The 23,991-nt window shown below is 41.4% G+C and overlaps 1 protein-coding gene across 1 annotated transcript; it reads left to right on the top strand.

Annotated features, from left to right (window-relative positions):
* The first annotated feature begins 559 nt into the window (after positions 1-559).
* On the top strand, positions 560-23,440 carry LOC109573383 (myosin-4). The gene is made up of 38 exons (XM_070773092.1): positions 560-778; positions 878-1,021; positions 1,129-1,285; positions 2,043-2,070; positions 5,031-5,145; positions 5,232-5,324; positions 5,455-5,518; positions 6,135-6,233; positions 6,327-6,430; positions 6,583-6,721; positions 6,923-7,041; positions 7,132-7,281; positions 8,532-8,702; positions 9,480-9,786; positions 10,627-10,697; positions 11,269-11,356; positions 11,435-11,552; positions 11,863-11,986; positions 12,076-12,212; positions 12,333-12,588; positions 13,287-13,529; positions 13,844-14,020; positions 14,235-14,380; positions 14,628-14,718; positions 14,810-15,199; positions 15,702-15,828; positions 16,239-16,357; positions 16,484-16,680; positions 17,874-18,057; positions 18,144-18,309; positions 18,411-18,535; positions 18,800-19,108; positions 19,747-19,950; positions 21,203-21,328; positions 21,418-21,588; positions 21,664-21,768; positions 21,872-21,967; positions 23,252-23,440. Exons 1-38 carry the CDS (start codon positions 575-577, stop codon positions 23,402-23,404), a joined length of 5,817 nt encoding a protein of 1,938 aa, XP_070629193.1. The 5' UTR covers positions 560-574; the 3' UTR covers positions 23,405-23,440.
* The last annotated feature ends 551 nt before the right edge of the window (positions 23,441-23,991 follow it).

Below are 23,991 nucleotides of genomic sequence, written 5' to 3'. Positions count from 1 at the left end.
TCATACATCCAATTTTAATAATTTTCACATTCAATTAATAAATCTAGTTTTAATAATTTGAGGCAGGAGGAAAATTTCCCTGAGTAGTTGAGTTTTTAAAATAAGTTCATTTAGATGGTAAAGCCATTAGAAATAGTTATTTTCCATTTCTTTTATAATCACAATGTCAAAAAAAAAAAAAAGGGCAGGGGGTTTGGAAAAGGAAACAACAACAAAAAAAAAAAAAGGAGAAGAAGAAAAAATTCTGAACACATTGGAGAGGTTGCTGGTTGAAATGTCAATTACTCCACATTTGTCAAGGATGGCTAATAACGCAGAGGATAGAATAGTGGCTTAAATATCACAAATACTAAGCTATCAAGATAAGACTTTCAAATCAGCGATCTGCTCTACCAGCACACTGGCATAATACACAGGAGTAAGTCCTCAAGTCAGAGTAAGGAATAAGCACAGCCACTGAAGCATACTGACCAAAAAGCAATGGGACGAGGTCCACCTGTGCCCTGGTTCACCATCCAGCTCTGTCTCTCCATCTAGGTATCTGCTGCGCTGCTGCCACCAGTAACCTGCAGCCATGAGTTCAGACCAGGAAATGGCTATTTTTGGGGAGGCCGCTCCTTACCTCCGAAAGTCTGAAAAGGAGCGCATTGAGGCCCAGAATAAGCCTTTTGACGCCAAGACCTCAGTCTTCGTGGTGGACCCTAAGGAGTCCTTCGTGAAAGCGACTGTGCAGAGCAGGGAAGGGGGGAAGGTGACAGCCAAGACCGAAGCTGGGGCAGTGAGTAGAGCATCTGGAGGGGATGCGATGGGGCCCCACTGCCAGTTAGGAGAGCCGACATTTCTTTACTGACCTGGCTCCTCTTGTTTGACCTAACAGACAGTAACTGTGAAAGAAGACCAAGTCTTCCCCATGAACCCTCCCAAATATGACAAGATCGAGGACATGGCCATGATGACCCACCTGCATGAGCCCGCTGTGCTGTACAACCTCAAAGAGCGTTATGCAGCCTGGATGATCTACGTGAGTTTGTTCTCATGGACTCTGTTCACACAGGTGGTTAATATTTTGAAAAACAGTATTAATGTCCTCATTAAATAATTATATTCCTTTTTTCCTTTATGGTGCAGACTTACTCAGGCCTCTTCTGTGTCACTGTCAACCCCTACAAGTGGCTGCCAGTGTACAATGCAGAGGTGGTGACGGCCTACCGAGGCAAAAAGCGCCAGGAGGCCCCGCCCCACATCTTCTCCATCTCTGACAACGCCTATCAGTTCATGCTGACTGGTGAGTTGGATGTTTCCATGTGCATCTTTTTAGGAGATGAGACTCTAGGAGAGAGAGACTAACCATAGGAGAAAGAGACTCTACTCATCTCAACACACTCTTTGAGGTGGTCCTCTAAATGCCATTGCCCTTTGCCCAGAACCAACCAAAACATACTCCAGATTATAAGGTGTATCTGGAATTAGAGCGGTCACACTATGAATCTTCTTCCTGGAATGCTGTCTCAGCTAGACAATTCTAAGGCACAATGGCACCTTGGGGAAAGGACTGAGAGATTTCCTCTTCAGAGAGAGCAGAACATCAAAATAAGCCTTTAGTTTTCCCTGAAAATATGACTAAGGCTATGATTACTTCCAAAGCTACCACCTTTACTATACTGACTCCTTCTCCCACACTAAAAATATCTCTAATGCCTTTTTTCCCCATTACTTCTTGTACTTACAATAAACATGCTACTAACCTGTCATCTAAATCCACCTGAAAACCCAAGTCCACTTGGTGTGCATTTAGTGTGGAGTATAAAAAGAGAAAGTCTGCTGCATCCTTGCAGTGTTCTGTTTCAGCGGTGGTCTGTAAGCTGATGTGATGAAGGGAACCTCAGGGAGCAGGAAAGAGGGGAGCTGGAAAAGGTGCTGGGCCTGGGGACCACCAAGCCCTCAGGATGCTGAAAAATACTAGCTTCATACCATTTTATTAATTTACCATTTACAAATATATTTAAAAATGGTATTGACTGCCTATAATTTCTCTTTTATAGACCGAGAGAATCAATCAATCCTGATCACGTAAGTAGACTTGATGCTTTGTTTTCATGACTGAAATAGCTGCTGGTTTTAGGAACTCTACTGATTTGGCTTTTTTTTTTAATCTTTATTTATTTTACACAACTGTAAAAATTATATATTATACACAGCATGCCTGCTCAGTCCGTGGGATTTCCCAAGCAAGAATACTGGAATGAGTTGCCATTTCTTACTTCAGGGCAAATATTTATTTTCATTAAAAAATTTTAATGCACAAATACATCTTTGTGTATTCAAATTAAACTATTTTTTGTAGCTTCTTCCTTTTCTTTCATGGTTATTAAGTCCTTTCTTATTCCAATGGCTCAATAATAGTTAACTTTGTCATTCATATTTGTTTTTCATAATTTTTTTTTATTTTTTATTTTTTTACTTTACAATATTGTATTGGTTTTGCCATACATCAACATGAATCTGCCACAGGTGTACACATGTTCCCCATCCCGAACCCCCCTCCCATCTCCCTCCCCATACCATCCCTCTGGGTCATCCCAGTGCATCAGTCCCGAGCATCCTATGTCATGCATCGAACCTGATCTGGCGATTCGTTTCACATATGATATTATATATGTTTCAATGCCATTCTCCCAAATCATCCCACCCTTGCCCTCTCCCACAGAGTCCAAAAGACTGTTCTATACATCTGTGTCTCTTTTGCTGTCTCGCATACAGGGTTATCGTTACCATCTTTCTAAATTCCATATATATGTGTTAGTATACTGTATTGGTGTTTTTCTTTCTGGCTTACTTCACTTTGTATACTTCCCTGGTGGCTCAGATGGTAATGCATCTGTCTACGATGAGGGAGACCCGGGTTTGATCCCTGGGTTGGGAAGATCCCTTGGAGAAGGAAATGACAATCCACTCCAGGACTATTGCCTGGAAAATCCCATGGACAGAGGAGCCTGGTAGGCTACAGTCCATGGGGTCACAAAGAAATACGACTGGGCAACTTCCCTTTCACCTTTTACACTTTGTATAATAGGCTCCAGTTTCATCCACCTCATTAGAACTGATTCAAATGTATTCTTTTTAATGGCTGAGTAATACTCCATTGTGTATATGTACCACAGCTTTTCTTATCCATTCATCTGCTGATGGACATCTAGATTGCTTCCATGTCCTGGCTATTATAAACAGTGCTGTGATGAACATTGGGGTACACATGTCTCTTTCAATTCTGGTTTCCTTGGTGTATATGCCCAGCAGTGGGATTGCTGGGTCATAAGGCAGTTCTATTTCCAGTTTTTTAAGGAATCTCCACACTGTTCTCCATAGTGTCTGTGCTAGTTTGCATTCCCACCAACAGTGTAAGAGGGTTCCCTTTTCTCCACACCCTCTCCAGCATTTATTGTTTGTAGACTTTTGGATAGAAGCCATTCTGACTGGCATGAAATGGTACCTCATAGTGGTTTTGATTTGCATTTCTCTGATAATGAGTAATGTTGAGCATCTTTTCATGTGTTTGTTAGCCATCTGTATGTCTTCTTTGGAGAAATGTCTGTTTAGTTCTTTGGCCCATTTTTTGATTGGGTCGTTTATTTTTCTGGAATTGAACTGCAGGAGTTGCTTGTACATTTTTGAGATTAATTCTTTGTCAGTTGCTTCATTTGCTATTATTTTCTCCCATTCTGAAGGCTGCCTTTTCACCTTGCTTATAATTTCCTTTGTTGTACAGAAGCTTTTAATTTTAATTAGGTCCCATTTGTTTATTTTTGCTTTTATTTCCAATATTCTGGGAGGTGGGTCATAGAGGATCCTGCTGTGATTTATGTTGGAGAGTGTTTTGCCTATGTTCTCCTCTAGGAGTTTTACAGTTTCTGGTCTTACATTTAGATCTTTAATCCATTTTGAGTTTATTTTTGTGTGTAGTATTAGAAAGTGTTCTAGTTTCATTCTTTTACAAGTGGTTGACCCATTTTCCCAGCTGCTGCTGCTGCTGCTGCTAAGTCACTTCAGTCGTGTCCGACTCTGTGTGACCCCATTGACGGCAGCCCACCAGGCTTCCCCGCCCTGGGGATTCTCCAGGCAAGAACACTGGAGTGGGTTGCCATTTCCTTCTCCAATGCATGAAAGTGGAAAGTGAAAAATGAAAGGGAAATCGCTCAGTCGTGTCTGACTCTTCGCGACCCCATGGACTGTAGCCCACCAGGCTCCTCCATCCATGGGATTTGCCAGGCAAGAGTACTGGAATGGGGTCCCATCACCTTCTCCATTTTTCCAGCACCACTTGTTAAAGAGATTGTCTTTTCTCCATTGTATATTCTTGCCTCCTTTGTCAAAGATAAGGTGTCCATAGGTGTGTGGATTTATCTCTGGGCTTTCTATTTTGTTGCATTGATCTATATTTCTGTCTTTGTGCCAATACCATACTGTCTTGATCCTCTACATAGAAAACCCTAAAGACTCCACCAGAAAATTACTAGAGCTAATCAATGAATATAGTAAAGTTGCAGGATATAAAATCAACACACAGAAATCCCTTGCATTCCTATACACTAGTAATGAGAAAACAGAAAGAGAAATTAAGGAAACAATTCCATTCACCATTGCAACGAAAAGAATAAAATACTTAGGAATATATCTACCTGAAGAAATTAAAGACCTATATATAGAAAACTATAAACCACTGGTGAAAGAAATCAAAGAGGACACTAATAGATGGAGAAATATACCATGTTCTTGGATCGGAAGAATCAATATAGTGAAAATGAGTATACTACCCAAAGCAATCTATGGATTCAATGCAATCCCTATCAAGCTACCAACGGTCATTTTTCACAGAGGTAGAACAAAGTATGGAAATACAAAAACCTCGAATAGCCAAAGCAATGTTGAGAAAGAAGAATGGAACTGGAGGAATCAACCTGCCTGATTCAGGCTCTACTACAAAGCCACAGTCATCAAGAGAGTATGATACTGATTTGGTTTTTATCTGACAGCGGAGAATCCGGGGCAGGAAAGACTGTGAACACGAAACGTGTCATCCAGTACTTTGCAACAATTGCAGTCACTGGGGAGAAGAAGAAGGAGGAACCAACTTCAGGCAAAATGCAGGTGGGTCTGGTTGCCAGGTCAGCATGTGGGCTGTCAGGTGAGAAACTCCCAAGCCCCAGATGTGAGCACCACTCTTGCCTTGGCAGGGGACTCTGGAGGATCAGATCATCAGTGCCAACCCCCTGCTGGAGGCTTTTGGCAACGCCAAGACCGTGAGGAATGACAATTCCTCTCGCTTTGTGAGTCTCTGGGTCACAGAAGGGTTTTCTCGGGTCTTAAATGCCCACAAAGGCATCTCTCAGTCATTATTTCAATCTCTTCTTACTCATGAGCTGTTTTGTATGTAACATCATCTTTTTCACTTGCAAGGGTAAATTCATTAGGATCCACTTCGGTACCACAGGGAAACTGGCTTCTGCTGATATTGAAACATGTGAGTAACAGGACCTTCTAAACAGAATCCAGAGTGACAGTGATAGACTGGAGGAACATCTTACAGCTCCTGCTGGGACTAAGAGCCTATGCAACACCAAATAAGCTCTTGGGAAATGCCAGTCTAACCAGAGCCAAAGGTGTGCTTCACCCACTTCAGTCAGGAGCTAACTCTGCTATAGAAACTGCAAGGAATTGTTGGGCTTCTCAGAAGGATTTCAGCCTCACAAGACATTTCAAATTTTTCTAAGTAAAAAGTAAGACTAGGGGTACATTAGTTGGGTTTAGTGTATGAGATTTCTTCCTTAGTGCAAGCTTGATAAATGTTGCTCTTAGTAACTATTATTAAGTGAGCAGAGACACTGAGGAGGAACAGGTTATCAAGAATCAATTGTCAAGGATCCTATGTATGAGAAATGAATATGTCTTCAGACAGACAACTTTAGTTTCCTTCAAGAGGGGTAAGAGTAACCACAGTGGTAAAGACAAAATTACATGGTACCTCATGGGACCATTCAGCTGAAATCACAAGGGACCAATGAAATTTTTAGTTCATGACCCCAAGAACCAAAGTCACTCCCAGAACTTTATCAGTTTTCCCTCTAATCCCATTGCAGATCTTCTGGAGAAGTCTAGAGTCACTTTCCAGCTGAAGGCAGAAAGAAGCTACCATATTTTTTATCAGATCATGTCTAACAAGAAGCCAGAGCTAATTGGTATGAAAAAGCTTAAATATGTTAAGTTAAAAGCTAACATCTTTATTAGTCCCTTCTAACATTAAACATATACCCTGAATTCTACGTACCCAGAAATGCTCCTAATCACCACCAACCCATATGACTACGCCTACGTGAGTCAAGGGGAGATCACAGTCCCTAGCATCGATGACCAAGAAGAGTTGATAGCCACAGATGTAAGTTTCACATGCAGTTTTTAAAACGAATTGGTATATATGGGAATGACAGTGACAACCCTGCTGTAGGTGTGGTTCAGGACACAGTACAAACTCTCCTAAGTAATTTAGTGTCTTATGTCCTAATTCTGTCCTCTCATCTCTCCTGGCAGAGTGCCATTGACATCCTGGGCTTCACTTCTGATGAAAGAGTGTCCATCTACAAGCTCACAGGGGCAGTAATGCATTATGGGAACCTAAAATTCAAGCAAAAGCAGCGTGAGGAGCAAGCAGAACCAGATGGCACTGAAGGTACAAAATGAACCCCCAAGTGGGCTGAATGAGAGAAAATAGGCAAGTAAACCGACTCCAAGCTCATGTCTCTTTTACACCTGAGCATCTGATGGACACACAAATCAAACCCCACATAGCAGTGATTCCCTCCTTACTCCGCTCCTAGGTGTTGTGGGGCCACAGTAGGCCATGCTGGATGTTTGAATTGTGTCTCTGCAGTTGCTGACAAGGCTGCCTACCTCCAGAGTCTGAACTCTGCTGATCTGCTCAAAGCCCTCTGCTACCCTAGAGTCAAGGTTGGCAATGAGTTTGTCACCAAAGGCCAGACTGTGCAGCAGGTAAGTGCACAACCTTCATGAATCACACATTTTCCAGGACTTCAGTTCATGTCTTTAATAAGAGCAATAATCATTACTCTGTCCATGAAGGTGTACAATGCAGTGGGCGCTCTGGCCAAAGCCGTCTATGAGAAGATGTTCCTGTGGATGGTCACCCGCATCAACCAGCAGCTGGACACCAAGCAGCCCAGGCAGTACTTCATCGGGGTCTTGGACATTGCTGGCTTTGAGATCTTTGATGTGAGTTAGCAGAAACTTCGCAAGAGAAAAGCTTACCAGTCTTGCTTCAGCAGTCATTACTAGAAAGAGTCTATTTAAAAAAACAACCAGTTAACACCGTAACACCTTAAATTGACACATGAAAGACAATCAAAAAGTCCATGAAAGGGCATCAACTTTGGGTTCAAACTCCACCTCTGTCACTTCCTACCTGTGAACTTGGATAATGGAAATGGTATTGACCCCAAACAGGGTAAATTCAACTAAGACCTGTATAGAAAGCTCATAGCACCCCAGATAATGGATCTACTTCTGTGAATCATTTGCCATTACAAGATTTCTGCATTTAAAGACCTAAGCGCCATCCCCCAGCACATAGTTAGCAGTTTCATAGTTAGCAGAGATGGCTGTGTGGAAGACAAGGACAAATTCAAAGCACAATTCTGAGATTCCTACCTGCCCTCCATGGCCAGTAGATGGGATGGAAATGGCACGGTAAAGAAACTCAAATTCATCTGCCTGAGACAGAATACCTCCCATACAGTTTACCCAAGTATTCTCCCCAACAACAGTGTCTCAGTGTCTGATCCAGAGGTCTCATTTCCACACCTTTCTCTATGAGTGCACTTATGGACACTGGATGAGATTTTCTGGGTTTAGGAACAAAAGCATTTCCAGAAATCCTCAACCCAACATGGGAAGAGAGGAATAATCTTGTTCCAAGCAACAATATGAAGAGTAAATCACATGTTTTCAAATGAGAGCTAAGGACAGTGTAAGCCGGCAACCTTTTTGAGAGTTTTCAATAACAGTTTTTTACTGAGATATAATTCACATCTCATACAGTTCATCTCATTCAGTTAAAGTACTGAATTCAATGGATTCTGATGTATTTACAGACGTGTGCAATAGATTCTAGGACATTTTCATCCACCCAGTGGGCAACCGCTCCCCTCTAAGCAGTTAGTTCCCATTTCCTTCTTACCCCATCCCCTGGAAATCTGCTTTCTGCCTGTATGGATGTGCCTATTCTGGACATTTCATGTAAATGACATCATACACTACATAGAGCTTTGAACCCGCTCAGCCTAGTATTTGCAAGGTTCACCCGTGTCTTAGAACCTCTTTGGCTTCTGTGTATGGGGACATCACTCTGAGTCCGGTTGTGTTTTCATGCAGGAAGCAGTTAGGCTAACTATGTCAGAAGAGTCCTTTCAAAGAGAAGCTGTTATCACAAGAAGAATGTTCACTTGTATTTTCTACTTATTTAGTTCAACAGCCTGGAGCAGCTGTGCATCAACTTCACCAATGAGAAACTGCAACAGTTTTTCAACCACCACATGTTCGTGCTGGAGCAGGAGGAGTACAAGAAGGAAGGCATCGAGTGGACGTTCATCGACTTCGGGATGGACCTGGCCGCCTGCATCGAGCTCATCGAGAAGGTTCGCCTTCCTTTCTCAGACCACAGGTCACACTGCTGACCTGTATTTAGAGGAAAATCACAAATCTCACTGCACACTCTGGTAAAAGGTTTCTATTGGTAACTAAGATCAGGGAAGGTCCTTTGGCCAACTCTGAGGTAGATGATCTGATGAAAGGAGACTGAGTCTTTCCTAGAGTCCAGAAGTCTACCCTTCCTCAGTCTGATGACAAGTCTGATTCTTAAACCATCTTTCCTTATTAAAGAGCTCTGAGGAGAGCATGATTCACTTATTTCTTTGTCAGTTTTGGAGCCATTCCTGCTGGCATTTGAAGATGGAGTTCCTAGTACTTGAAAGCAGGGGCTCTCAGTTGTGCCAAAGACCCCACAGGTACTGAGTAAACCTGTACATTCCCCTAAGCTCGCTCCTAGAAACATTTTGGGGGAAGAGTGGGGTAGAGCCTCGGAATCTGCATTTTTACCAGGTGTTTCTGACATAACCCATTTGCCAGTCACACTTGGAGAAACATTGCTCCAAGGCTTTGGGGCAAAGACATAAACTCTACCAGAGGTCCTTCCTTTTTCATCTTATCTCCATCATATCCCAGAGCCCAGCACACATCTGGGTATTGATAGACACCCAAGTAATCCTTGCCATTTAACAACTTCTAACTAAAGAAATCAGTTTTCACTAACTGTAAAGAATGATATGATGTATTTACTCAAGTAGGATCAGAATGCTACCCATTACTTCTGCAGGCAGACAATTCAAGTGGCATGTTGCTTTTCATTCTCTCAGCCTATGGGCATCTTCTCCATCCTGGAAGAGGAGTGCATGTTCCCCAAGGCCACAGACACGTCCTTCAAGAACAAGCTTTATGAACAGCATCTTGGAAAGTCCAACAACTTCCAGAAGCCCAAACCTGCCAAGGGCAAGGCTGAGGCCCACTTCTCCCTGGTGCACTATGCGGGCACCGTGGACTACAACATTGCCGGCTGGCTGGACAAGAACAAGGACCCCCTGAATGAGACAGTGGTCGGGCTGTACCAGAAGTCCGCAATGAAGACTCTGGCTTTCCTCTTCGCTGGAGGTCCAAGTGCTGAAGGTTATTTTTAAGATCAATTATATATCCTTAAGAGTCTCAAAACAGAAATACATTGCTTATCAGAGACAGATACAACAAAATCTACCATTGAAAATACTGGCCAATGTGGAGCTAATAGAAAGAGGTATATTTAATAAGCATGGTATCATTCTAAGATCACAGACTTTGAAAGCTACAGTTGACACTATGCATCTTTGTCTATAGCCTCATTTCACCAATGAGGAAACAGAGACTCCAAGAGGTTAAGGGACTTACTCAGGATCATAGAGCTCATTTATACCATTTTAACAATATTGGGTTTTTCAAGGATTCAGCTAAGCTAGAAATGAGGACATCTTTTGCCAGCCCACCAGTGCTTAAGAAATTGAAGTTCGATTCTCCTAAACCCCAAATGCGCAAGTAACAGGACAAAGGTACCGGCAAATAGGAAATAGGACTTCCTTGCAGGTTACCAGAGGTTCACCATCTGGGACCAAGCATGCAACTTTGCCTTCCCTCCTGGAATTGTGTGCACTAAAGAGGCATTACTACTCTGTCTCCTGGGCACTTCCTGCAGGGGACAGACTTGGCCAGTTTGGAGTAGCTGTGTCCCATCCCTTGCCCACATATATTCTTTTCACCTACAAGTTTTTTTGTTTGTTTTTGTTGCTGTTATTCTAAATGCCTATTACATGAACCAACACATATCTTCTAATTCTAAAGTTGAAAGGGGAGAGACATGGAAAGAATAGGAATGACACAAGTGAATGAGTGCAAATTTAAATTCTCAAGGGAATTTTGGCAGCCATGATGTCTGTGGATAATTGTAAATAATTTTAATTTTTCCATTTCATTTTTCAGAGGGTGGCGGTGGAAAGAAAGGTGGCAAGAAGAAGGGTTCTTCTTTCCAGACTGTGTCAGCTCTTTTCAGGGTACAGTATATTCTTGAATTCCAAAGGATTACTTTTGTAAAAAATAATATTAACATAACTTAAAAAATTATTTTAAAGAAATATATGGTGAAACTGAGGTAGTGACATACTAAAAAAAAAAAAAAACTGGAAAATTCCTTAAGGAAAAATTTAGCAAAAAGACCCATGGTGTGTCTCTTCTTCATGTAAACTTTTAGGATAAATTACTCATTTACCCCTTAAGCCCAATATCTAAAAGCCCTGCTAGTAAGCAAATTTCACATGAAATCAAACCCTCTTTGAAGCAGATGTAGTCAGTTACATCTACTTCACATGACTGAAGTCACAATACAAATTTTCTCTGATTGGCAGTGCTTGAGGAAAATAAACTGAAGTTGGCTGATTTTTTGTAATCCATTATTTCCTCTCTATAATCCATACATATGATTTCTCATGGTCATTATGACTTGTTCTTCATTGAGACAGCTCATTAAAAGGTGAAATGGGGACAAATTCACTAAGGATCATCGATAGGAACTCTCTTGTTGATGCAACTAGAAATTATTTTGAAACTTTTAACATGGTTCCACAGGAGAATCTGAATAAGCTGATGACCAACCTGAGGAGCACTCACCCCCACTTTGTACGCTGCATCATCCCCAATGAAACTAAAACTCCTGGTAAGGCACTTCTGATACCCAGACAAGCTCCAGTGTGACTTCTCAGGAGACTTATATGGAGAACATGTCTTTTTTTAGGGGCCATGGAGCACGAGCTGGTCCTGCACCAGCTGAGGTGTAATGGCGTGCTGGAGGGCATCCGCATCTGCAGGAAGGGCTTCCCCAGCAGAATCCTGTATGCGGACTTCAAACAGAGGTTTGTGTCTCTTTATTTTTCCCTTTCAGTGTGTTAGCCTATATAAAAATTGCCACAAAGCTCATTTGAAAGACTTTTCCCTGAAAAATGAGCTCCAGCCATTTTAAAGGTGATTGTAAAAGAAAGAAGCCTTGGTTTATGTAGTCATTAACTTTTTCATCCTATCTTCTCAAGTTTTACAAAAGGCATTGATGGTTTTAATGGAATTTTTTTCTCCAAAACTCAAATTAATTTTTTCAACGGTAGCTACCAAGACTTTCATTTTTTTTCAGTGAAAACCCACATTTTTATATTCTTTTTATTCTGACAGATATAAGGTTCTAAATGCAAGTGCTATCCCAGAGGGTCAGTTCATCGACAGCAAGAAGGCTTCTGAGAAACTTTTAGGGTCTATTGACATTGACCACACCCAGTACAAATTTGGTCACACCAAGGTACCAGCAACCCTAATTTCTATCATAATTCACCCCCTCTGGGCTTTCTTAGGAGCAGAAGTAACATATTTAACTTGTTCTTTGGCAAGGTTTTCTTTAAGGCTGGCCTGCTGGGAATTCTAGAGGAGATGCGAGATGAAAAGCTGGCTCAGCTCATCACACGCACTCAGGCCATTTGCAGAGGGTTCCTGATGAGAGTGGAGTTCAGGAAGATGATGGAGAGAAGGTGAGGAAACAAGTACAAGTCTCACTTCTCCACATTTTCATAGCTTAATCCAGTCATTATTTTTGTTGAGAGATGTTAACTTTCCACATTCTTCTTCACTTGCCTCTTTTCTTCCAACAGAGAATCTATCTTCTGCATCCAGTACAATGTCCGTGCTTTCATGAACGTCAAGCACTGGCCCTGGATGAAGCTGTATTTCAAGATCAAGCCCCTCCTCAAGAGTGCAGAGACAGAGAAGGAGATGGCCAACATGAAGGAAGAATTTGAGAAGACCAAAGAAGAGCTGGCTAAGTCAGAGGCAAAAAGGAAAGAACTTGAAGAGAAAATGGTGACTCTGATGCAAGAGAAAAACGACTTACAACTCCAAGTTCAATCTGTGAGTATGAGACATTGCACAGTTCAGCTACATAGCATCCAATCACTGACTGGATATGAGGCTTTTTTAAACTGAAGATTTATAAATAAATGGTTTCCACTGAAATATTTGTTGCAATTGTTTACCCTTCAAAAATTCAAAACTCAGACCTAAAGAAGAGTAGACGCAAAGTCACAAATTATGCCCTCTACTTTCAATGCACATTCATGCATAGTTCGGTCATCAGTGAGCAAAGTCACACACACACAAATCCATAAAAATTCTTTCTTTCTAGAACCTTCCCTTGCATTATAATGTTCTACTCTTAATAAATGTTTTTGTGCATAAAATGAAAGTTATGTTGCTTTTACCAGGACAGAAAAAAGGCTAAATTAATCCCCTCTCAAATGTGAGAAAACTGATCCCTAGAATGAATAAGTAACTTTTCCAAAGTAGTCAAGGAGCAGATTTTGCCAAAAGGCTAATTTTTACTGATTTGACCTTCCACACACGGATATTTGGAAGAAATTCATTATTATATTTATTTAATCAGTAGGTTGCAATTACTAAAATTTTATGCATTTGATTAAGTTGACAAGTTAGTTGGCATATGTGTTGACCATTCTGACTGAGTCATTGAGGTTTGCTCCTTTTAATACATTGTTGTGTATTTGCAGATACAGCTTAAACAAATGAATATGTTTCCTTTCCCCCTCTAGGAAGCAGATGGCTTGGCTGATGCAGAGGAAAGGTGTGACCAGTTGATTAAAACCAAAATCCAACTTGAGGCAAAAATCAAAGAGCTAACTGAGAGAGCAGAGGATGAGGAAGAGATTAATGCTGAGTTGACGGCCAAGAAGAGGAAACTGGAGGACGAATGTTCAGAACTGAAGAAAGACATAGATGACCTTGAGCTGACACTGGCCAAGGTTGAGAAGGAGAAACACGCCACAGAAAATAAGGTACAAATCATGACCCATTTTAAAGTGTTTACAAGTGTGAGCTTGTTACTGATATATTTTAACTGCATATTTAATCGTGAAATTATTGAATATGAAAAGATAATATTGTTATAATTATGTCATCTCTTTAGTCTTCATCATTTTTATCCATTTACCTTGACCTTTATCTCCCATATTTTTCAGCTACATAGGCCTGGGTTAACTTTCAGTTTCCATTTTTCATCTCAGGTTGACATTATTCTAAAATATTACTGTGTTTCTCATCAAGACAACAGAATGTCACTAATATTCCTGTAATTTGTTTAACTCTAAAGGTGAAAAACCTCACAGAAGAGATGGCAGGCCTTGATGAAAACATTGCAAAGCTGACCAAGGAGAAGAAGGCCCTTCAGGAGGCCCACCAGCAGACCCTGGATGACTTGCAGGCAGAAGAGGACAAAGTCAACACCCTGACCAAATCTAAAACCAAGCTAGAACAGCAAGTGGAGGATGTAAGTGTGAAAAACACAGTGTTTCCTCTTAAGGTAAAACAAACTATTGTGACACGGAACCATCAGTGATGCTCATAAGCCTTTAATTGCTGATTTAGAAATAATAATTAAAGCTTTCCTGCTATTTGCTGTATCTTTTAAAATTCTCCTGTGCCTTTGAAAGCTACGTTTGGTGCTTAAGAACTGAAACAAATAAAATGCATTATAAACTTAGCTTGAAGGATCTCTGGAACAAGAGAAGAAACTTCGCATGGACCTAGAGAGAGCCAAGAGGAAACTAGAGGGTGACCTAAAACTGGCCCAAGAATCCACAATGGATATAGAAAATGATAAGCAGCAACTGGATGAGAAACTTAAAAAGTGAGTATGAGAGAATACATTTGTAAGCTTCTCACTATCTGGATCTCGAAAATATTACTTCATGGCACACAGAAAAAAAAAAATTACATCTTTGACTTTTGATTTAATGAAAATGGTACATTTCTGACTTGTAAAACACCCACTTAGCACTTCCTCATCACCAGCCATACAAAAATGTTCACTTACACTAAGAAAAGAAGACTGGCAAGAAGACATAGCGTGAGCTAACATGCTGCTCTCCTAACAGGAAGGAGTTTGAAATGAGCAATCTGCAAAGCAAGATTGAAGATGAACAGGCCCTCGCGATGCAGCTGCAGAAGAAGATCAAGGAGTTACAGGTAAGTCCGTGGTTTCTGTCAGTCTCATCCATCATGACAAAATTACCAATTAGCTTAAAGGAGCTCACAATGAGCTTCTCCTCACCTCCAGGCCCGCATCGAGGAGCTGGAGGAGGAGATCGAGGCTGAGCGGGCCTCCCGCGCCAAAGCAGAGAAGCTGCGCTCAGACCTCTACCGGGAACTGGAGGAGATCAGCGAGCGGCTGGAAGAAGCCGGCGGGGCCACTTCCGCCCAGATTGAGATGAACAAGAAGCGGGAGGCCGAGTTCCAGAAGATGCGCAGGGACCTGGAGGAGGCCACCCTGCAGCACGAGGCCACGGCGGCCGCTCTTCGCAAGAAGCACGCGGACAGTGTGGCTGAGCTGGGGGAGCAGATTGACAACCTGCAGAGGGTCAAGCAGAAGCTGGAGAAGGAGAAGAGCGAGATGAAGATGGAGATCGACGACCTGGCCAGCAACATGGAGACTGTCTCCAAAGCCAAGGTATGTACTAACCTGTCCCATTTCATCTTATTTTCCATGACTCAAAATGATTGAGTTTCTATATGATCTAATCTAACTGTACAAGCCTTAGATGTTATCTCAAACTTTAAAATTATTATTAATAGATAGTACTATATTGAAGTGAATTATTTTAATCTTCCTATCTCATTCGTAGAAAAATCACTTTAAACTTTGTCATTATTACCACGAAAGAATGAAAATACAGAAAAAAAAAAAGTATGTAAAAACCATATTCTCCATGATGCAGAATTTAAATGACGTTCTAGTTTTCCAAACGACAATAATCTAACTTTTACAATAGTTCATTTATTCATTTAGCCAAAACCAGGTGCCTCTGACTTTGCATCCAAGGCATTATGCAGAGCTTTGCAGTAGATAGGAAGGTAAAGAAAACTCAGCCCCTTTGTGCAAAGAGTTACAGCTCCCCAGACTTACAAAGAGAAGCATGTTATCTTTCCCTGTTTTCTACTTCGCACCGCAGGGAAACCTCGAGAAAATGTGCCGTACACTAGAGGACCAACTGAGTGAAGTGAAAAGTAAGGAAGAGGAGCACCAGCGCCTAATCAATGAACTGTCAGTCCAGAAGGCACATCTACACACAGAGTCAGGTCAGTGAACGAGGAGGGCCTGGAGTGCAGGGTACACCTATCAAAAGGGAATCATTTCTTTGGCCATGTACACCCCTTTATCATTGATATGTTATTCCTCCATCTTTTTACTGTGAGACAGTAGGTTGATTACAGGTTGTAATCAGAAAAAAATTTAATCTCAATGGGCTGAAGAGATTTTTTTTTTTTGCCTCAGCATTACTCAAAACACCCTCCTCAACCTTAAAATACCAAAGAAAACTCCCACACTTTTTGCAGAAAAGAGCAAGAAATAAACTTCTCAACAGCATCGAAGTTCTTGAGTTACTCTCCCTGTCATATGAAATAACAGAGTTCTGGTGTTATTTCATTCATTAAGCTATTCTTCATCTAGACAACAGAACTAAATCACCACATTCTGTCTCTCACAGGTGAATTTTCACGACAGCTAGAAGAGAAAGATGCTCTGGTGTCTCAGCTATCCCGAGGCAAACAAGCATTTACACAACAGATTGAGGAATTAAAGAGGCAGCTAGAAGAGGAGACTAAGGTGAGAATTCTCCAGCTGATACCTTCAGTCACTTGAACTCTGCAGCATGTCACCCTATCCAACTCTACACTGAGACTATCAGTGATCAGAACATAAACTTATAGAGCACACTTTCTGTTGGTCCAGGCCAAGAGTGCGCTGGCCCACGCCCTGCAGTCAGCCCGCCACGACTGTGACCTGCTGCGCGAACAGTACGAGGAGGAGCAGGAGGGCAAGGCCGAGCTGCAGAGGGCGCTGTCCAAGGCCAACAGCGAGGTGGCCCAGTGGAGGACCAAGTACGAGACGGATGCCATCCAGCGCACGGAGGAGCTGGAGGAGGCCAAGTATGAGCTCTTAGCAAGGCGGGTGGAAAGAAATAGACGCTTTAAAATAGTGAAGGAAAAATAAAAGAAAGAGACTATTCCATGGAGATAGGGGAAGGATTTCAGCCTATTTATGTAGAGTGGTGGACTCCACCATATTCTCCTTCTGTCAGCCCAGAGTATGTCCACTAGAGAACGGGCCAAGACCAGAGCCCTCACCCTATTCTGGTCTGTTACAAAAGCAGCTTAAATTTCTTTCCACCAAAATGAATTAATAACTATCAGCATATCCTTTATGAATTAAGAAGAATTCATTTTCTTTAATATAAGGAGAAACAGAGGCACTGAGACTACCTAGTACATTATTATGAATATTATAATTAACAGCAATCCGTTTATCCTTACCTGGAGTACTATTAGTTCAGAATAAGACTATCATACTTTCCCATCATTTAACTAACAACCAGTACCAATGAACTTACTAATTACACACGCTGTGGAATAAAACTCATGGGAGGTACACATGGAAGGAAAATAACCAATACATTCTAGTGAAGGAAGTTTTCTAAAGTTTGATTTATCTCAGCAGTTGTCAGAATTAAACAATGAGAGAGTTTGATGAGCTTTTGCAGAGGAAGCATCCTGCTTATGAGTGTGGGCTGAAAGAGAGCAATAAGACTTTGGACAAATGTAATAAGGGAATAATATTTATTCTCTCAAGGGACCAGACCTAGAAGACTATTGATTAATTGTATGGCATTGACAGTGTCACTCTGGGCCACAGTTTCCTCATTCGTAAAGAAGACAATACTAGAAAATGGCTGAGGATCCTATTCAAAGTTAAAAGTCTTTAATGCCAGGCTTCCTGTTCATGGCTGTCCCTTCTTCCTCACCCTCACACCCTCACATTACTTGCTCCACTAAAGTGCTTACTCAGAATCTCCATACCCCCCCCACCATTACCACCAGCACACACACCAAAATGACCTTGTACATTGTTGAATATCTCCAAGATAAAAAAGAATTCACTAGGGAAAACAGAACTGCAGAAGAGATAAAACAGGTGCTGAGAAGGTGTTTTTAGAAAACTGTAACAACTCATGGGCAAAGGAGCAAAAAGTCTTGGGGAAAATATGCTAGTCAGAAGCTTGTTAACTGTTCATAGCGGTAACTCTGACTCTGCTCTTGGTCATTCACAATGACCAACTTCTCAGGAAGAAGCTGGCCCAGCGTCTGCAGGATGCTGAGGAACACGTAGAAGCGGTGAACGCCAAATGCGCCTCCCTTGAGAAGACCAAGCAGAGGCTCCAGAATGAGGTTGAGGACCTCATGCTCGACGTGGAGAGGTCCAATGCTGCCTGCGCGGCTCTCGATAAGAAGCAGAGGAACTTTGACAAGGTGGCTCAGCCTATATAAACTCCACCCACGTTTTATTAATACTTAGTCTCCCTTTCTCCATCAGCTGACAATTGACTGCTTTTCAGGTCCTATCAGAATGGAAACAGAAGTATGAGGAAACTCAGGCTGAGCTTGAGACCTCCCAGAAGGAGTCCCACTCTCTCAGCACTGAGCTGTTCAAAGTCAAGAACGCCTATGAGGAGTCCCTGGACCAACTTGAAACCCTAAAGAGAGAAAACAAGAACTTACAGCGTGAGTCTTTATAACCTTTCACTTTCAAAAATGGTAGATAGGTATCTTTTCAATTTTTCATCTTTCTCAACTGAACTGTGTGTTTTATTATTAAACTACAGAGGAGATTTCTGACCTGACCGAGCAAATTGCAGAGGGAGGAAAGCATATTCATGAACTGGAGAAAGTAAAGAAACAAATAGAACAGGAGAAGGGTGAACTACAGGCTGCTCTAGAGGAAGCAGAGGTACATGTTTTGTTTGCTCACCTATGCATTATACATAAATTGAAAAATTAATAGCCACTGAGATCTATCATGCTGCAAACTTTCAGGGGATAACTCATGTTATTCAGTAAGAAATATTGAATTGTACTTTAGGAATATAGAACTAAAAGGTTAACTAAGCTGTATTAGAGTTTGTGAGTTTTTATAATGCCTTCTTGAAGAAATCATCATAATGTACCCCCCAAAAGCACTCCTTAGATAATTTAAATGTTTCTTTTTCTAAAGGCATCTCTCGAGCATGAAGAAGGCAAAATCCTTCGCATCCAACTTGAGTTAAATCAGGTGAAATCAGAGATCGACCGGAAAATCGCTGAAAAAGATGAAGAAATTGATCAGCTAAAGAGGAACCATCTCAGAGTTGTGGAGTCAATGCAGAGCACCCTAGATGCTGAGATCAGGAGCAGGAATGATGCCCTGAGGATCAAGAAGAAGATGGAGGGAGACCTCAATGAAATGGAAATCCAGCTGAACCATGCCAACCGCCAAGCTACTGAGGCAATAAAGAATCTTAGAAACACACAAGGAGTACTGAAGGTACATTGGGATAAACAAACATGGTGTTATACACTCTGGGAGTAATTGTGTGACTCAAATTTTAATATTTCAGGAGGACTACATGCCATAAGTCATCTGAATAGTACAGTAATTCATTGAAGTTTTGCTGCACACAGTCGAAAAACAGCTTAATTCTTAAAAGCCCAGGGCAGAATTTACTTTGTCATCTGAAAAGAAGACAAAGTGATGAGCGGTGACAAGACAGAGGTAGTGATAAACGATTTTAGCTACATACCACTGCACAAATCACTTCACTTACGTGGACTGCATGTGTTTAATGTATAAATAGAAACATAATATGTATATCTCTATTTATTTAACATTGATAAAATAAGACCATTTTATTAGTTCATCTCTAAGGATACTTTCCTAATGCAAAATTGTATAGCTTTATTCATGGCATTGTCTTTAATGACTCAGGATCTAAAATAATATAACATCACGTTCTTGGGTAGAACTGCCACCCAAGCTACAAAGAATTTGCCTTTAAAGAGACTTGAGGATTTTTCCTGTCCAATCATGCACTCAGTTGTCAAGATCAATGTGTGTACGTGACCCTAAAGTTGCATTTGCTTTAACTGGAGCATGTGTAAGAGCCCTTTGCTCCATCTGCGCAGGACACTCAGCTCCACTTGGATGATGCCATCAGGGGCCAGGATGACCTTAAGGAGCAGCTGGCCATGGTTGAGCGCAGAGCCAACCTGATGCAGGCTGAGATTGAAGAGCTGAGGGCATCGCTGGAACAGACAGAGAGGAGCAGGCGAGTGGCAGAGCAAGAGCTTTTGGACACTAGTGAGCGTGTGCAGCTTCTGCACACACAGGTGAGGTTTGGGACTATGGTTGAGCAAATGCACTCCCTGAAGCTGAAGACCATTGCAGAGGATAAGCTTGTTCAACAGTAAGGAGGAACCTTGGCCAGGGTCCCTCCCAGGAGTTCAGGAAAATGTACAGCAGTAAATATGCACTGGGGTCCAGCAGATTCACAAATACACTTATAGGCTGGCTTAATCATGTTGATTTGAAATAATTTACTGTTCTAGAAACTTCTGTTTAAAAAAAGCACAAAAGACCCTCTATTAATAATCATATTTACAACATCGGTAACCCATCTTATCTTGTAACTCTAAGCTGCAAACAGATAAATCAGATGCAAGAAGGCCACAGTACCTCCAGTCAGCATTTGTTGTTTATACTGGATTTGTGAAATCAGTGGTGGTTATATCCTCACAATGGCTAATAAGCAGCACTTAATATTCATGTAATAAATGTCATGGAAAGACATTCACAATATAATAAGTTTAAAGAGCAATTTAATCATATAGAAAGCATTATCCTTTCTTTTAAAAATACCCAGAAAACATCCAGAAGTGTAAGCAAAGGTTTTATCAACAGTCATCTCTGGGTAGTAAGAATATAGTAATTATTCTTTGTCTCTTTTTTACTAATTTATATGTCAACTATTTATTTTACAATAAGCATATATTATTACATACTTTTTTAAAGTTGCGATATATGGAAATAGCCATTATGAAAAGTTAAAATCACATACTACAAAATAATTTTAAAATCAAGTTAAAATGCATTTTTGTTACTCATCATTAGTATCCTTGAATTGACTGCATATTTCAAATACTGTCAACTTTCTAAAAATGTAAGAGATCCTTGGTTCATTTTCGTACCAATAATGATGCTATTTATCCATATAGAGCCAACAAATGTGAATAAACAACTAAAAATTAATAATCCATTCATCATGAGCTATGTGATGCCACCCGCAGCACTTCACATTTTTTCCTGGGGCAGTGGTCGTGCTTTATACTTACAGCAGCCACTGATAGTAGTTGAATATGCTCGGTATCCAAAATTAATTTTCATCTGGAAGAATCTAAAAGAATTTTTATTAATAGACATAGGTATGTAGAAAGAAGAGAAGTGAAACTTAGAGTCTACCTTTGATTTGGTTTTTATTCTGAATATTTATGATCAATAATTTTATGCCTAGTAAAAATAATAATGTAAATAGGTATAATACAATTAAATGACCTTGTCTTCTTTTTTACTAATTTGAAACAGAACACCAGCCTGATCAACACCAAGAAGAAGCTAGAGACAGACGTCACGCAAATCCAGGGAGAGATGGAGGACATTCTCCAGGAAGCTCGCAACGCAGAAGAGAAAGCCAAGAAGGCCATCACTGATGTGAGCAGAGGGCCACACTGGGTCATCAAGCTAGAATCTTGATGGGCTGTCTCACCTTTCTCAACTAGTTTTATTTTACTGCTAATTAGGCGGCCATGATGGCTGAGGAGCTGAAGAAGGAGCAGGACACCAGCGCCCACCTGGAGCGGATGAAGAAGAACATGGAGCAGACGGTGAAGGACCTGCAGCACCGTCTGGATGAGGCTGAGCAGCTGGCCCTGAAGGGCGGGAAGAAGCAGATCCAGAAACTAGAAGCCAGGGTGGGGCTCCCAACCCGTTCAACTCCCATGCTGCTAGTTACAGCCAAGTGGCTAACCATCTTTGTACTCTTACAGGTGAGGGAGCTCGAAAATGAGGTTGAAAATGAACAGAAGCGCAATGCTGAGGCTGTCAAAGGTCTTCGGAAACATGAGAGAAGAGTGAAGGAACTCACTTACCAGGTGACGAGCTTTTCCATGTAATTCAGGCCTACTGCTTTCAAGAAAATAAAAATAAATTGTTTTCAAATTATGACACTATCTATTTGCACCTCTTTCATCGCAGACTGAGGAGGACCGCAAGAATGTTCTCAGGCTGCAGGACTTGGTGGACAAGTTACAAAGCAAAGTCAAGGCCTACAAGAGACAAGCTGAAGAGGCTGTGAGTACCTCTACAGCGAGAGAAAAAGGTTCAGGAGCAGGGCCAGGTTTTGTGGAGACAAAAGGTCAAAGAATTTAAGAGGCTTTTTTTTAAGGCAAAGAACACAGAATTGGGAATATGAAAGTGGGTTTGAAAAATGAATATTTAGAAGGAAAAAAACCATAACACTAATTACCAGAGCCTTGGAGGTTCAGGTTCATTTCTTCTGACGTCTCCTTAAGTACTTTTCCAGACATGGTAGTATAGAAATGTTTCTTGGTTGTAACTCACTTCCCTCCCTATCTAAAACACTCAGCAACAACGAGTACTCGCAGAGGTGTGCAAATGAGGGCTCTGAATCTAAGCCTTATTTAAGTTTATGATGAATCCACCTCAGAACATTTCTTTTTCATTTGGTTGCAGTTCTCTTTCTCATGGGCTTCCCAGGTGGCTCAGTAGTAAAGAAACCACCTGCCAATGCAGGAGACTCTGGTTCAATCCCTGGGTCAGAAAGATCCCCTGGAAAAGGAAATGGCAACTTACTCCAGTATTCTTGCCTGGGAAATCCCATGGACAGAGGAGCCCGGTGGGCTACAGTCCATGGGGTCACAAAGAGTCGGACACAACTTAGCGACTGAGCACTTAATGCACACTTTCTCATACTATTAATTCTAAAATCCTTCCTTAAGGTTCTCTGCATCCAATACTACCAAGGTACCCTGCTGCTAAGTTGCCTCAGTCGTGTCCAACTCTGTGCGACCCATAGACAGCTGCCCACCAGGCTCTGCTGTCCCTGGGATTCTCTAGGCAAGAACACTGGAGTTGGTTGCCATTTCCTTCTCCAATGCATGAAAGTGAAAAGTGAAAGTGAAGTCACTCAGTCGTGTCCGACTCTTAGCGACCCCATGGACTGCAGCCTACCAGGCTCCTCTGTCCATGGGATTTTCCAAGCAAGAGTACTGGAGTGAGTTGCCATTGCCTTCTCCACCTACTTTTAAGAATTTGTTTTACAGAAACAAGGTTGATTCAAATTCCTGCTACTTTGATCTCCCTGTTGTCACTGTAGCATCTTAAGTTTGCCAAGAAGAGAGTTAAATAAGAGATAATGAACAGGGAGTTATAAGCCCAAACAACACAGAGGCGAATGTGTGGGATGCCCTGTCCCAAACAGGTATATTACCAAAGAACAGAACCTTCTGCTTCTTACTTATTAAGCAAATCCTGTAGCTGCTCCTAGTAAGAAAGGCAGTAAGAATCAGGAAATGTCACATTTTCTTGTTCTCTCAAATGCATTTCTTTTCTCAGGAGGAACAATCCAATGTCAATCTTGCCAAATTCCGCAAACTCCAGCACGAGCTGGAGGAGGCTGAGGAACGGGCTGACATTGCCGAGTCCCAGGTCAACAAGCTGCGGGTGAAGAGCCGGGAGGTTCACACAAAAGTCATAAGTGAAGAGTAATTCATTCTAATGTGAAAGGGTGACCAAAGAAATGCACAAAATGTGAAATTCTTTGTCACTGTCAAATGTAATTTTAATACCAAGGAAATAAATCAGTAGAGAATTTTGCAATCTAAAAATACGTGTGTCTCTTAATTACAAGCTCAACAGTGCTATTAGAACTAAGTCATTTGTTCAACATTTGTTATGCTCCTACTGTGTGCAGTCAGAGACAATGACAAAAAATGAATGCGGTCAGTGAACCAACTTTAATAGAAGGCAAATGAAATGAAGCAAAGGTGTTTAATGGACCCTCAATTCCATTCAACCATTTTTACTGAGTACCAAGAATGTGTCTGTACAGAAATGGGCACCATGGATATGACTACTGTGTCCCTGCTCTTGAACTTCAAGCCAGCAAGTCATGGCAGTTCAGATTCTGGTACAGCATGCATACTCTGCGAGAAGCATGAAAACAAAGTGTGGTAACAACAGAGAATGAGATGCGAACCTGGGGAATCCAGGAAGGAATCTCAGAGGAGACGGAGTTAGCTCCTAAAAGATGAGTAGATAGCTATCATGTGAAAGAGAAAAGGAGATGAGCATTC

This window comes from Bos indicus, chromosome 19, assembly GCF_029378745.1.
Source record: "Bos indicus isolate NIAB-ARS_2022 breed Sahiwal x Tharparkar chromosome 19, NIAB-ARS_B.indTharparkar_mat_pri_1.0, whole genome shotgun sequence".
NCBI lineage: Eukaryota > Metazoa > Chordata > Mammalia > Artiodactyla > Bovidae > Bos > Bos indicus.
The sequence above is the reverse complement of the archived record's forward strand: the minus strand, read 5'-3'. Positions and strand labels throughout refer to the sequence as shown.